Source organism: Buceros rhinoceros, unplaced genomic scaffold (assembly GCF_000710305.1).
Source record: "Buceros rhinoceros silvestris isolate BGI_N320 unplaced genomic scaffold, ASM71030v1 scaffold24941, whole genome shotgun sequence".
Taxonomy (NCBI): Eukaryota; Metazoa; Chordata; class Aves; order Bucerotiformes; family Bucerotidae; genus Buceros; species Buceros rhinoceros.
The window spans coordinates 5,206-21,191 of NW_010396292.1; the positions used below are offsets into that span (position 1 = coordinate 5,206).

General features: G+C 49.4%; 1 protein-coding gene across 1 annotated transcript; it reads right to left on the reverse strand.

The window, feature by feature from the left end:
- Positions 1-669: 669 nt before the first annotated feature.
- SVOP (SV2 related protein homolog (rat)) lies at positions 670-15,104 on the reverse strand (the record flags this gene model as incomplete). Its single annotated transcript, XM_010145869.1, has 15 exons — positions 670-1,198; positions 1,735-1,824; positions 2,066-2,147; positions 2,843-2,954; positions 3,774-3,881; positions 4,499-4,575; positions 4,877-4,950; positions 5,907-6,035; positions 7,013-7,138; positions 8,381-8,444; positions 10,006-10,130; positions 10,352-10,423; positions 12,394-12,492; positions 13,361-13,446; positions 14,944-15,104. Coding segments are annotated over 15 exons (1,612 nt in total), but the record flags the coding sequence as incomplete, so codon positions are not given.
- Positions 15,105-15,986: the final 882 nt, after the last annotated feature.

Genomic DNA, 15,986 nt, shown 5'->3' on the forward strand with positions numbered 1-15,986 from the left:
TTTAGCATATGAACGACTCCAGCACCGTCCCCTCGTCACCAGCCCGACGTTCCAGCCAGCGTACACTCAGCAGCTGTGGAGAAGCTCTGCCCAGCTTCTGGCAGGGGACACTGGAAAGCGGCTCCATCCCAACTGCCTCACGCAGCTCTTCAGACTGAGGCGTTTGTAGCGCACCACAGCGAGAACATCCTCAGGCAAAGTGAGCAGAAACACACGTGGACTCGCGCAGAAACCCCAGCGAGCACCATCACACACACACACAGAGACCAGCACGGCCGGAACAGTCTCCACTGAGCACTCGAGTGCTCGGTGACTCTGGCAATGTTAGAGGAGTCAAATTCTACTCCAAACCAGCAGGATTTACATTTCTGAGACAAGGTGCTATTGCTGCAACAAAGACCCCTCCTCACCAACTCAAACAATCTGCCCTGGGTGGGAGAAACATTCAGAAAATGTGAATTCTCATGGAACAGAACCCATGAACAAGGGACCTCACCACATCTTCTTGTTGTCGCTGATGGCTACAAAGTGCCAGGCAGGCGCCTAATTCATCGCCCCCGTTCTGCCGTGTCCAGATCCACCGTGTGCTGCGCCAGGTACACAATAAATATTCATCTCTTGTTTTGAGGCATCAAGAGTGCATGGTTTAATGACAGCTGATACTGAGGTGCATTCAGTGAGCTATTTGCTTGACACGGGACACTTGAAGCTGAGCAGCTGACCATGCAAGCACGACGGACTTAAGAAAACCCCTTCCTGCTAAACTGCAGTGACCCCTGGATCAAACGCCTCTCACCACAGACGTGAAGTTTTCATGAGTGTGAGCAAAGAGCAGCAGAGACACAATTGGCTGGGGTTCACCCCAAGGTTCCTGCAGTCTGACGCGTGATGCTGGCAGTGACGGGATGGTCAGCCCTCTGTGCTGCAGAGGGGGTTGTGATGACAGATCTCGCTTGGATCATCCATTCTCTCAGCAGGTTTTTATGTCCCATCATTCCTGTGATCCAGAGTTTGACCTGGTGACCTCTGGGGAGTGAGAGCCTCTCCCAACCATCTCCTGTCCCCATTCTCTGTGGCTGGACTCCTGTAAGCCCCGACCTTTCGTCTCGATGGGCAAGAAGAAGGAAGCCAGAGCGGCCAGCAGGCAGCAGCCGCTGTAAACCACCAGTGTTAGATAGACCGAGGATTCCAACATCACCTGCAGGAAAAAGGCAGAACACTCAGAAAAACCTGGGTCCTTCCCTTCCTCGGTGATGACACGCAGCTCTTAAACGCTGACAGAGCAGTCTGGATTATAAGTGCCACGCGGTGCTGCTGCCCTTATGGATTAGAGAGGACTTAAGCAAGTCACAGTGTTCTACCTGCTCCTGACAGTCTCCTGAGCCCTGTCCCTGCGCAGCCCAGCTGCCCCAACCTCCCCGGCTAGCTCTTTCCACAGCCCCTGGAGGTCTGTAGCTCCCAGGACCTCAGCCTGGCACCCATGCACAGCAACTCCCCGCCTCTCACAAACCCAGGTGGTGGCTTCCAAGGTGACCTCACAGCCACCCAGCAGCCTGAGTCTTGGCTATTCATCCCCCATCACACGGAGCTCTGGAGCAAGAGGTAAACACAGAGGCACCAACAGGCACCAGCAACCCTCTTTCCACACATCATGCACAGATTGCCCTTGGTTTGGCCCTTACAGCAGAAAAACAGGTTCTGCATCACCGTCCTGAGCCTTCGGCCTCACATTACCTGTGCAATGAAGGGGGTTATGAGGGCTCCCACTCTGGCCATTCCGCTGCATGTTCCCAGGCCCAAAGCACGCGTGGCTGTGGGGTAAACCTGCAAACAGATCAGGTTAACCACCTTAACAACCATTAACCCCCGTGGGAAGTTCTCTGCTCCCCAGTGTCCAGACTAGTGGAAATTAATGAGTGGTCCTACAGCAAGTTCTGTCAGTGACGAGGAGATCATCAGCTCACAACCGGGGTAAGGCCCATCGTGAAGAGCTCATAAAAATGACTTGCCCACCGTGACCTCACTCCCCTTAAACATTCTGTGGGGACAAAGCCGACCTCCTTACCTCAGGGGTGTAAACATAGGCAGCCTGAAACCCTCCGGAAATAAAAGCTCTTGCAATGAAGAGCAGCACAGTAAGAACATTTCTGTGGGGATGAAAAGGAAAGCAGTGTTGGAGTTGTTCTGTACAAGCTGTTTGTTTAATCGGGAGGCAAGTGCAATAAACCCACTGAACTCATTAGAACAATTTCTTTTGGTTGTTAATGAACCCTTTGCATGCTTTCTGGACCTTTGTTTGACATCATGGTTGTAGCAATCTGCACTCCTCAGTTTTCTACGTGTGTCCATCCTAACTGACAGCTGTGGCCGACGGAAACGTGCAGTGAATGCTTAAGCTCATCTAAATAAGAAAGTGATATTCCCTGTTAGGAGTGGTGCTGCACAGACCCGGCCCACGAGGAGGGACCAGGAGGGTGGCTTTTCTGCTGCAAAGACAGTGGCAGCCTGGTGAGGTTTCTCACGACAAGGATTCCGTACTGGAAGGATTGAATTCAGACAGCTCTCCTCTGGCTGTTAGATCAACAAGCTGCTACCTCCCACTCAGACACAAGCTCTTATTTTCCCTTTTGGCCTGCTCCGTCAGCAAGATTATAGCGAAGGATTTCTCCTCTCCTGCTTCTTTTAGTTTCCTTCCAAATTCTGGTGAGAAAACCTAACACCATCCTTAATTCCTTCTCCAGCTGATCTCATGGCTTTTCAAACCACCACTTCCACTTCTGCTCTAATCGAGAGAGAACACGAATGAAACTGCTCTATCCATTGTTTGCCGTGTTTTACTGACCTTCCAACGCAGAGAAACAGCAGAAGGCTGCAAAAGGAGAAGACAAAAAAGGAGAGGGCCATGGTTTTCTTGCGGCCTATCCGATCGATAATCCACAGTGTCACCAACACCCCTGCAGAAGGAGACGAGATGGCTGCTGGGGAGCGAGCAAAGGCGGGGGCCGCAGCAGCCAGTGCTCAGCGCAGGCTGGGCTATTCGGATCTTCAGCGTTCTCTCTTTAAAACACTTTGCTGGTGGGGGCATCGGGCGGGGGTGTAGGGTGGATGGCCCCAACCACTGGTGCCACAGGCAGACAGAAGCTGTGTCCCCGCTGGCCAGTCCTGCTGCACGATCCCAGCCCCGCTGGTCCGCACACCCGCACGCTCAGGGGCTACACACCGAGGCAAGAGCGAGCAGCTCTGACACCTGTGAGCCACTGACGACCACAGCGGCTACCCATGTGAAAGCTCAAAACACCTGCCTTGCCAGTACAGCAGCAGTGGGCATTCCTCGTGCAGCAGAGCTGCCAGTGCCATGCTCAGAGGTAACCCTGCTAGTATTTCTTACTCCTACCCTAGTGCATGTCAGGATCAACCCGGTCCTGTCAGCTACAGCACCAGCCCAAGGGATTCTGCCCCCTTGATTTACCTGTTGCTCTCTCTCGGAACACCTAACGCGTTGCTTGGGTGGAATCCGGGGTCCAACAGGCCGTTACAGCCTCACAAAGCAATTCCCAGTGATTTTACTGGCAGTGATCACAGGGGCAGCGCAGAGCTGCAGCTACCCCACGAACTGCGGGTACCCAGTGTCCCCAGCAAGCAGCTCCAGTGCTGTGGGAAACACCCTGGCATGAGGCCAGCAGAAGAGCCCATTTCACTGCTTGCAGCAGAGCCCATTCCAAAGCCACTGAGCCACCGGCACCGACGAACCGGTGCTTCGTACTGCCACTTACCAGGGAATTCGGACAGGGTTGTCCAGAGCAGATCAGTGTAGTCTTCCTCCGTCAGATACTCACAGGTCAGGCTGCACTTGGCTTTAACTTCTTTCCTTCTGCTGGATACTGTGGAAGGGAAAAGAAAAAAAACCCAACATTTTAAGTTGTCCAAGCCTGGGATCTGCGTCTTCTCTCAATGCCACCCCTCCTCTTCCTAGAATTTCCCGACTACCAGACAGTTTTCACTGATTACAAGTGCTCTCAGCACACTCACACCTCCCCCAGGAATCAGCTTTTCAAGCCTCTTCCTAATGCAGTTTTTTTTTATAAACACAAAAATCAGCAACAAAATGGGTGATGGTTTCCCACCATCATCTCTTTTCTCAGCAGGTCTTCTCATCTGGGGAACCTGCAGGCTCTGCCTCAGAACTAATTAGGTCTGTCAAACCCAGAAACTTCCATTTATTCCATCGCCTTTTTCTCAAGAAGAACAGATGCTTTTTCTAACAGGTCTCCCTTGAAGGTTGTCTGGCTGTTTTACAGACACCGCAGGACTTCTCTGTGTTGTGCAGCTGAGGAACAGTCTATCACAAGTGTTTAAAACAAGCACCCCTCTAAGGGGACGCCTTAAAATCCAGGCTGGCGGCCACGGGCCTTCCCAAACTAACAGCGGAAGGTCTAAGGGCAGATATTCCAGCACTTCACAGGGTCTACTTAAAAAGAAAAGCTGGGCTAATACTCACGGCTGCAGACGTCTCCTGCTTGAAAGAACTCTGTAGTTAATAAAACTAACCCATAATATGAAAAAGCATTGGAAAACCTGCAAGGAAGAAAACGAGAGAGGAAGTCTCAGCTGGACGAGCCTGCAGCAACCACCACAAACCGAAGCACAACCCCCTGGGTGAGGACTCGCACTAAGGGCTGCCTCAAAGCTGTTTCCTATCAGCACTGAGAAAATGGGAGAGCAATTAGATGGAGAGCGCTAGTGATTGGGCGGTTTAATAAATTACAAATCAATACATGTTGGGGTTTTTGTGAGTATTTTAGAGATACTGTCAAATACCTCCATTAAAAACCATTTAGAACTGGGCTGGCATTGAGCCACGTGTGGTTCCTCTTACCAGATAAACCAGAGTAACAATGTGGTCCATCTAAAATGAGGCGTAAAAAGGTCCCTCATTTTCCCTCGGTCTTCCTGTTGAAAACAAGCAGAATGAGATGATGAGGGCACTCCCCGGCCCTGGAATGGGGGACACAGAGTGGCAAGGGACGATACACCACACAGTCCTACGTGCTGTGTCTCAGGATGATGTGTAGTTTCAGCTGAGGGCTCTTCAGCGTGCAGGAGCCACACTGGGGCTGGCATCCCAGCACAGAATTCCTCTGCCAAGGGGAATTCTCCAGCAGCATAATGGTATCGGAACCAGTTCACGCACAGGCCACACTACTCCTCCACGGGAAGGTGAGGAGCTGGAGCGAGGTGGGGCTGGACAGAGGTAGAGCAGAACTTTGCCCATGTGGATGGTTCGCGGGGTCCACAGGCAGCGCTGCAATCAGGGCAGCCCCCCAGGGCTTCTGGTCGAGGGGAGCGGACTGGGGAACTACGAGCGGCCCCCTTTGAATCGGGGTGGTTCTCAGAGAGAGACGGTGCGAGGCTCAGCCCACAAACTCGTGGTTAAGGAAAAGTGCCTTCCCACCCCACCCCAGAAACAAAACCATCCAAAACAGGGAGAGCGTTCCTGCACAGCCCAGCGCACAGCCCAGCGCACTGCCCAGCGCGCAGCCTTCCCTCCGCAGAAAACCAGCACTGGACGGGAAAGGAGGTACAGCTGAAGAGTCAAATCAGGAGTTCAGATCTGGGCACTCCGATCCGAGTTCTTCGGTAGACTCAGGGTTTGATTTTCTTTATCAACAAGGTCTTAGAGTGAGGCTAAAGACCAGCAATGCCCACTTCAAAGGTCCTGTTCACTTTCAGGATTTTCATGTAAACAAAAAGAAGAAACTAACTCTTCCTCCGTGGGAGAGAAGGATCATCTCATTTTGTTATTACTGGTTGAGACATTAAAATTAAACCTCACATTGATCATTTGCTCATAAAACTACGTATGAGCGTGGCACAGTTTCACCGTATGCCCTGTTTCCCGGACGTACCTGTCTGGAAATAACTAACTTTCCCAGAGGCATCGGAGCTCCGTTTTCCGTCGCTATCCGCTTTAAAGTGGCGAGTGCTTTTTCTTGATTTCCAGATAACACGTCGTACCTGGCACTTTCTGGCAGCCACTAAAAGAGCAAAGCAGATCACAGGCACGACCATGTCAAAATCGCAGCAATAAACAAACCGGGGGTTTTCTTTGGGGCTTACAGTGGCTCCAGGATTACGGAACCCATTGTTAACAACGTGGGGATCCGTCTTTCTGCCCAGCTCCTCCTCAGGCTCTGAGACACTGCAAACCCCCACTTTCACCAGCAAGTCAGAACTCCAGCCTAAAATCCTTTCCTTCTGTCCCTTGGGGTTTATTCTTGAGAAACGTGAGGCAGTTGTGCGGGTTCTTTGCATTCTGCCTCCTCGGTAGGGAAGGCAAAGCACCCAGGGCTGATAGCAAGATGCTCCAGGTGTTCCAAAATCTGCATTTTCAAGCTCCTTTTACAACGGAGCACGTGAGCACCTGCCTAACTGGAGGGATAACACTGTCTGTGCCCAGGGAGCTGCTAAACAACTTGACAAGAACATGCAGCTTTGAGAAGACCGAGTGGCTGGCAAATGTGCTACCTAACCGTGCCCCGAAGCTCTGCTTTACCCCGTACCCATCTTCTGCATCTGACCCCCACGATGCAGATTTTACTCAATTTAGGTGGATTTTTTAAGCAGACAAGAATTATAAAAGTGACGATTTTGGCAAAATAATTTATAACATCTAAAGAGCAATTAGGGAAACGGCAATGGCTTTTAATAAAATGACTGAGCTTAGTCAAAACATCACTAAATTGGGGAGGTTTCCAGGCCTGATTTGGTTTTGCAAAACTCCAGCCCACTATTGTCCTCCAGCAATTACAGCCACATAAACACAGCTCTCGCTGGAATGTTTTTACTAGCACCCTGCGGAAACAACAGCATTTTTGTCATGATTTCAGCTGTTTCAAAGGAGACACCAACAGAGGGCTCAAAACTGTCACGATTTCCTTCAGTCAGCTTACAGAATCAGGAAGAGAAGTGGTGGATTGATGGAACGCGCATTGGTCTTTGCAAGAATACCTACAAAACACAGGACAGCGAAGAGCAGGAGTGGGAGGGCAGAAAGAATGAGAAGCCACCGCCAGCCAAGAGTGGGCATCACCAACACTGCCAGGAGGACTTCAAACACCGTCCCAATGGCCCAGAAGACCTGCCAACGGGAAAAGAAACAGTCACAACTGAGAATCAGAGCGCTGTCACGGCCTCCTCCTTTGCAACATTGCAAGTAGTGCTCTCTAGGGACAGCCAGAGACATTTCAAACACCCGACAGTGCATGGAACAGAGTCCAGGCATTTGAAGGGGATTTGTTTAAATGTTGCAGAAGCAAAAATGTCCATTCCTGAACCCCGAGCATTGCCTTTCTCTAGACCCTCCTGGTGAACTGTAGCAGCTTCTCATAAGGAACAGACTCATCATACAGCATTTCTTAGGCAAAAGGACAATTAATGTACCTGTCTGTCAGTGTTATTCCATGCGATTCATGGTATTTGTTTTCCTCACCAAAACCAGCTACCACAGCCAGAGTCTGGCCTGTAGGTGAAAGAAGGTGTCGACACCTTTTTAGCAAACCACGGAGCGGGCGTCCTCCTGCATATCCTGCCCATGCAGGATGACTGTTCGAACATGAATCCACTTAGTTCAATATTTAACACTCAAGATGTAGTTCGAACCCAGGGTTACTTGACAAGAGCCAAACTGTGGCAGAACAAAAGGGACACAGAAAGGAGTAGTTCATTTACTGAACTCTACTGACAACAGATTAATCAGCTGAAAGCAGGACGGGCCAGCAGGTATCTGAGGAGGTATCTTGGGACTGGTTTTGCATTGAGAAGCTGTTTCAATTTGGTGAGGTTTGGTGCGAGGATGCTCCTTCCAAACCAACTGATGCAGACAAATAACAGTGCTGTCCTCTGCCCTTCAACCACCCATTAAAGGGCTGCAAATTTTGTCTTCAAGTATTTATTTACAGGGCACAATTCTGCTCTCTGTGACTTAAATACAAATGGATTGGCTATGGGGAGCTGAATTTAGCCCTGCCTTTACTGAACACTCAGTTCCCCACTATCCATCCCCTGAACTGTAGATTAATTTCACCATGAAATCGGGTGACACCCAAATGGTATCACCCTTGTGCTGGCAGCACTGGTGCAAGTTAATTTGCAAAAGAGCAGATTCAGCAACAAGAGTTACATGCAACGAGAGGCTTTACATGGATGCTTGACACTGCTTTTGGACCTGAGTGAGTACCAGTGTGTGTGGGGAACCGCAGTTCCACACTAACGTGGACAGTCGAGATGTGGCTGGGGCTGTGAGTGAGATTTGTAGTCAGTGGGATTGAACGCCAGCAGGTTTGTCCCTCGAGGCACCAGCACGCACAGCTACGCTGCTCACCTCTATTAATAAAATGCACTTTGCTCTGGCTTTCATGGGAAGGAATTCCGCATATAAGGTTACCCTGTAAAGAGGGAACATTGAGAAAAATGTCATGTTAGTGCTCAGAGAAAAAAGCTGTGTCAGCACCACCAGAGAGCTTCAAACACTGCGTTTGCCTCTGATGGAAACAGCCAAACCCACAGCAGAGAGGCAAAGCCCTTCCCAGCCCCCAGAACCAGACCGTGGACCGGTTCAGACTCTCCTTCTGCACCGGAACAAACCCCCTTAGATCACCACTGCGATGAGGACTGAGTTTGCTCTGCTGGCGTGATTTTGTAACCCCGTAGAGCAGTTCTTGAGGCCAGTTTTCACAACGTGCTCTGCTCCAGGACAGGCGTTACTCCTGCTCTTTTCAGCGTGGTTCACAAGCACTCAACACAGCTCTTGCTGGGTAAAGTGTTTCTTCAGGACTTTACAGCCGCGATCTGCTCTGCCAGGGTTCAGTCCTCCAAGAGGCAAATACTTTCAAGGACTGATCCTGTTACTGCTATAAAACAATTTGCATTCTTTTATTGTGGGAATTCAAGAAGAAATCATCTGACTGCAGAGTCTTTGTTTCATGACTGTGCCAAAGAGTAATGGCACGCCTTCTCTGCGAGTATTTCCTGAGGATGAAGACAGGGGCCAGCATTCAGGCGAGGCTCTTGTATCTTCTTCACACCATCATGCTTTGCTCCCGCTCTGTTCTGTCTCTCATTAAGTCACGTACCCACCAAGCACTACCTGTCTCTCGGTAACTCGGCCCTAGCTGTGCCGTGGCTGCTCCCCCAGGGTTCTGGGGAACGTCGTTAAGAAGCATGTGCAGTACCAGGCGTTAGGAACTCTGCCTTTGCTGTTCTCCTGCCTCATTGCAGTTGGGCTGAGCCAGACCTGCACAGCAGAGACTGCCCCACTGCTGGCCAGCGTGCAGTGGGCGAAGGACCTTCCTGGTTTACGCACACGTTACGCTTTTGTGCGGCTTCTAAAGGTGGGCAGAGAAAATTAATAATACTGTGGTGTTCCATCTCAGCTCTGAACCTTTTATCTGGGAATGGCAAGAGAAAAGCCAGGATATTGACTGCCTTGTGAAGAGGTCTAGGAGCCATCAATCAAAGACAGACTCCGACTACTCCGAAATAGCACCTCCACGGGGCAAAATGTCAATTATTAATAAGGATAAAAGACTACACCGAGTGAGAATGGCTGTACTCTTCCCATCACATTTATAATTAAAAACCTAGAGCAGAGCTATTCAGTCCAGGTGGACAATTTAGAGCTCTCCCTCTTCAGCGACTGCAATGACAGAGTCACAGAGAAATATCATGATGCTGCCTCCTTCCTAGAGATGTGTCTGGCCATCGAGGCATCTTCAGCTTGCCAGGTTTGAGCTGCGTGGTTTTGGGATTCCAACTCAGGGTCAGACGTGAAAGTTCAGGCTCTGACTGAACGATAATCTGCAGTTTTAGAACCGGGACTCAGGGCTCAGCTCTACCTCGAAAGGCAAGCGTTTAGTCAGAGACAGAGGCACATTTTCAGTTGGACACGGGCATTTTTTAAAGAAATATATAGAAAAGAGAAAGTTGGACTTGTGAGTATTTACTTACGACTGAGGCACTCCTCCAATCCCGAAGCCCACCAGGCCCCTCAGCACCAAGATCCAGCTGTACACCGGTGCAAAACCGCTGAGGATCCCGTAATAGAGCGTCCACAGCACGCTGATCTTTAGGCCCTGTATGGAACAAACAAGCATGAGGAAAAGAAAGTCTCTGCTGTAACCCAACGAAATGTAAAGCAGAGCTTTACATTCCTTTTGTTTCATGAGAGGTCAGTTCTGGCTCTACGTCATTCTGCTTCACACATGTGGATTATGACATTTGTGACCATCATGGTCTGAAACATCCGCACTGGGAGAAAGAGGAGAACGTATTCTAGCGGGAGTTGAAGACTCACTGTTTTCCTGCCGTACTGGTCTGAAATGTTTCCCCAGAGCGTGGAGCTGGACATCATCCCCACAAACACCACCTGCGAGACACCAGAAAAAATCCTTCTCATTAACAAGAAGACGAGCGGAAATTTCTGTATGACAGCGAAGAGAACACAATTTCACAGCAAATTTCATCTCCAGCACTAGAGCAAAATGTCCGGGTGTTCCGGGCACAGTTCCTTTGCGGTGGAGACGATTAAAGATAATTATTCACACAGTGGGATTTTGCAAAAGTCACTAACTTCACTTCCATGGACTTGAAAGGGAATTCGCTCTGGCCCAGGGTGGGGATGAGTGTCAGCACACCAAGGTCGCTCAGCTTCTCCCAGCGGTGAGCCCACCTTCAGCAGCTGCCTGGCTTTGCTGAGGTCAGGAATCCAAGCACAACATCCACGACCCGCATCTCTGCCAGGCTCCTGCCATCACCCCCCTCCTTGTCCTACCTGCTAATTTGTGACCTACGGAATGAGGCCAGGGGTGAATGTTTTTGAGCTTTCAATAAATGAAGAAAACAAATTATAAGAAATGACTGGAGAGCACAATTTGCCATCAAACGGAAATAACTGCCTTGTTTCTGAGTTAGGGGTTTTTTTGCTGAAGGGTTTTCATAACCCACAAAATAATCTTTCATCTGCTTCACAGCAAGGCCCCACGGGGTGTTTCATAGTGTCACTGAGGGGACAGGTAAGTGAAGGCAGGAGCGAGCACCTGGCTGGAGAGGGGAGGCAATGAGGCACCCCTCAGGTCAGCTTTGCAATTAAAAGACCCATCCAGCGACACACCAGTCTGACACTAGAACGTGCACCCTGGTGTCGCGCGCGCTGGGAGCCCCGCCCTGGAAGATGCTGAGTTCCCCAGTCCCATATTGAGCAACAAAAGGTGACGGGTGGTGTTTGAGGTCCGCAGGACAGAGCTATTGTGGGAGCCCAGCGCTGATGCAGCAGCTCACCTCCTACCACCTATCGCCATCCCAGCAGGTCATCTCAGATTTGAATGGAGATAAAATTAGAGCTTACAACTTTAGAGGAGTCTGAAAAAAGACTGAGGTGTCAAAGGAAATATATTGCAGCCTTTTCAGAGGTGACACCAGAACGTATAGTTGATTCTGTGGATGGGGAAAGGAATGAAATTCTGCTGAATAAAGGTAATGGCACAACCCCAGCATGTTTCCCCCATCAGCGCCCTAAAACCACAGGGATTTTGTCTGAGATAGAAGTGCCTACGCAAGCACCCAGTGGGGTAAGAAGGAGTTTGTTAAAGCTTTTGTCTCATGCCCACTGACCCCTTCTCCTTTGGATTTTGCTCACCAAGAACAAAATTGTGCTGAGTCAAGAGAAGGAGCAAGAAATTCATTCAGATGGGCTGGCTGCATTCAGGTGTGGGAGAGGACAGGATCTGGGCTAATTTAAATCGACTGACACTGTCATCACCACCACAATCGGCAGCAAAAGCCAAAGGGCAGCGAAATGCAGGAGTTAGGGTGCAGCCACACCACAGCGGCATATGCTGACAGGAGGGTCCCAAAACTAGTTTTCTTATCCCTGAAGGCATTGTGCGTTTCCAGCACAGTACTTAGAGGTGGTATTGTAAGAGCTCTGCTTGCAAAGGTGGCTGGGTGATCCACCTCCAAAAGCCAGTGCTTGCTCGCCAGTCTACATACCAGTGAGCTTAAGTGTGGTGAGAGAGAAAGATTTTCAAGGAAGATAGTCCAAATTTACCAATTCTTTGATTTTTTCAATCAATCCAATGGTTTGACTCTCAGGATGAGTCTGAGTCAATTAATATCTTTTCCTGGAATTACATTAAACTTTGAGCTTCAAATTTGTGCAATTTTCTCAGCTCTCACCGAGTCACATTTCTTTACAAAAGATTCCTATACTCTCCTGAGCCAAACACGATCTGCAAAGGCCAGGGGCAGGCTGAACTTTGGGATATAAAGCATAATGTCTGAATAACAATGAGTGGAAAAACCTTACAGAATACGGGAGCTGTCAGTTATTTTTCCTACCGATGTGAGCAATGCAACCTGCCAGCTCGGTAATCGCCACTCACAATGAAGCTGAGGAGCTAGGATACTTAAAATCATCATTTCCATAGCATCTGCCATCTGGAAGGGTAAAAAAGAAACAGAAATAAATAACCACCCCAAAACGGGCTCGACAAAGCAGTCAATAAAACACCTTCCTGAAATTACCCTTGTTTCTGCTGGTGCCTTTCCCACCCCGCAGGTGGAACAGAACAGTTCACAAGGGACAGGGGATGTGCACAGCATAGAGAAAAAAGCCACAGGAGCACTTTTAAACTAATTGCTGATCGTCCTAATGCTTAGCAACTTAGTCCCTTTCTCCCTTACACGCTCCCTCTGGATTTGTGTCAAATATATTGATAGACCAAACTCCTCTCCTGCCTTAGGCCCTAACCCACGGCAGACTGTAACCCTACAGGGAGATGACAGCTGGTAGAGACAGGCTCCGGGTATCACCACCCTACAATACACCACAGCAGAGCTAACAGACAGTGCAGCCAAGTGAAGATAAAGCCTTCTTGATAGCAAGGTTAAAACTAGAAGTACCGGGGTGCTCCTCACCCCAAGTGGAGATTACAACACTAATGACTAACCCAGACACCAGAGAGTGCAGCTAATGGGATGAACGTGGTAAAATCACCACAGGAAACCCGAGACCTGCTCTGCAGGAACAGCCCATCCCATTCCCGCCTGAAACAGGCGTTCAAAGTAGAGATTCAAACTGAATTTTCAAACTCTGATCTATAAGAAGTTCAGAGACAGAGAAACCAATCAGTTTTTCATTACCCCCACACAACAAGTTTGAGTCTAGCCATCACATAAAATTCCTTCTTTATTGTACAACTATCTGTTTGGACACTTTTTGTCGACAGAGAGTGGCTACCTGACGTGGATCCCTGAGATTCTCCCGCTGATGATCATGCAATGGACCGTGATAACAATTACTTGCCCATGCTAATCCAGTAACAACAGAGAGCTTCCACTGGAACTTCCCAAATCCAATGGCTTCCACCGCATCTTCCACCATGAAAGTATCTAGAAAGAAAACAGTTCTAGAGCAGAGCATATTCCTTTCTTAGTAAGAGCCATCCCTTGAGACAGCATTTGCTGGAATTGCAATTACTTATTCACTGGGTGATGTACCGACAGCTAAAGTCTCTGCCAGAGAGCTCCTTGGTGTTCACAGCGCTCCTGCTCGGGCAGACCTCCGTGTCCTTTGGGAATGGTGCGAAAGCCAAAAAGACTCTAAATATTCCTGGAATATTTTATTCACACAGAATTGAACCAGGGTAGCACCAATGACTCCAGCACATGCTCAGCCTCTCACTCCTGGGAGTGACCCCAGCAGCCACTGAATCGCAGCTTCTGCTGCTGGGAGGCTCATGAGCTGCTCACCAGCTCACTGTGGTGCTACGAGAGCGATGGAAACTGAGGAAAAGTATTTTAGTGCACGGAGAGTCAAGAATTTGTCCAAGACACACGAATCTTGAAACATTTGTTAGATGTGCTGATGGTTCTCGTTTCCCCCTCATTGTCGTGCCCTCATTACTTCGTTCTGTCTGAAGAAGCTGTGATAGCTCAGATTCCTTTGCTCAAGTGCAAAGTGAAATACACAGCAAGAGGACAGTTTGATACTCCGGTTGTTTAAATCAATTTAAGTCCCAAAGTTTTAACACTTCCAGCAGTTCAAAAAGTACTTTCGCCACAGAAAAGCTTTATCTGGCCAAGGGTTGGGCGTCCTCCCACAGCAGAAGGAAAAACACCATCCAAAAGGAAACCAAACACAACCGAACTGATGAATGTCTTAGGACATCTTAGGAGATGTCCTAAGAGCTCAGCCTGTGACTTCAACCCTTGTCAGTGCAACACACCGGAGCTCGGCACATCGGGCTGCTGCACTTCCTTGGGCAACGTGCCAACAGAAATTCAACATCTATCTGCAGTCTCGCCCTGACACACCAAGTCCTCTGAGAAACTCCCCGAGCTCCCTCCGGACTGTTCCATCGCATTGATACATTAATTAATAAATCTCGGGGAAAATAGCCTGCAAAGTTCTTGTATGCCTTGTGCTAAGTCAAACCCAACCCTTCTCCTACCTTCTACATGGGTGTTGCCTTCAGGGCATCCCCAGGCAGGCCGACAGCGGAGGCTGGGCAGGACGTTCACCCTGTCCCTCTCGTCCTCTAGGCAAGGAGGAGCCAGGGACACCACATGTAACTGCTCCTGTAAACCTGGCGAGGTTTCAGGAGTTCTGAAGGAAACTAAGTCAAAGCTCCTGCGTGAGATAAGTGGTGACAACCGGATACACGGCTCCTTAAAAGAGGCTGTTACAGGTAGCGTAAGAACAATCTCATAAACTACCCCTCGCAGACAAAGTAAGCGACTCTCGATTTTCAGGTGTGTCCTAACTTGCCCACGTTATTGTTTCCTTCTTTCACCTGGGGATCTGTTCTGCATTCAGCCTGGCTGCACCATGACCGAGACGAAGAGGCCGCACAGTCCTCCTCACAGGAAAACACGAAACCCACTCACCATCAGTTGGGTTGGCAAACTCTTTTGGCACTGCAGCTCCATCCTCCAGCTCAACAGGCTCTAGCTCTGTCCGAACACCCTCAATCTGGATTTCATGCTCTCCTGAAACAACATCCTCATCTGACCTTGAACTCTCCCCGGTGCGGCGAAACTTGACCACTCTACAAACACAGACACGAGGATTAACACTTGGGTGGGTCTCCTCCAGGTCGCAGCTGCGTTTGGTTAGTCTTGAAGCCCTCTTTGGTCACACAGCAACCAGGTTTCTCCCCCACCTCCCGCCTCCATCTCACATTTGCAGAGCATGCTGTGACTTTATTTCTATCTGCTGTTAGTTATGGGGTCCTGTTGGTGGCTACCGGCTTTGAGTGCATCGCTAGGGCATCTAGTCTAGTGATCTTCACTGCTGCACGCTTGCAAAATTCTCAACTGCTGAGACACCTCAGAGAGCTGCATCTCACCGCACAGAGTCAGCCCGACCACACCTACATTGGAAGGTACTTTAGAACATTTTCCTGTGTTTTGGGTTTGGGTTTTTTTAATTGGGAAAAATGGCCTAATGAAATCACATCTAATTCTTCTTCCTGAGAAGCTGAATGCATCCAAACAAGTAATTAGAAATAAGCGAAGTTCATGTCCATTTTCCCAGCTCATTAGAGATGTTATGGGACAGTTTGCTCTGTCATTGACACCAGCTCATGCATATTTAAAATCGACTTCAAGCACTTATCCCCTGCAGAGTCAATGATTTATAAACAGGAGCGTGTTTTGAAGCACCTGATAATGGAGCATGAAGAGAAATTTAAAGGGAAACATTTTGCATCCATGAAAACGGAAGCAAATGCCGGTGTGAAAAGGCAGCGATGCTTTTACCACCTTTGTGCACCCATCCAGCGCATCCCAGTGGCAGAGAGCTCCTCACCGACCACGGCATCTTCCCCGGGCAGCAGCATTCGCTGCTCCAAACCAGGCGGCCGGCAAACCCCGGCGATACTCACCGCAAACCCCTCTGCAAAACCGCTGCTGCTCTGCCTCCGGCTCGC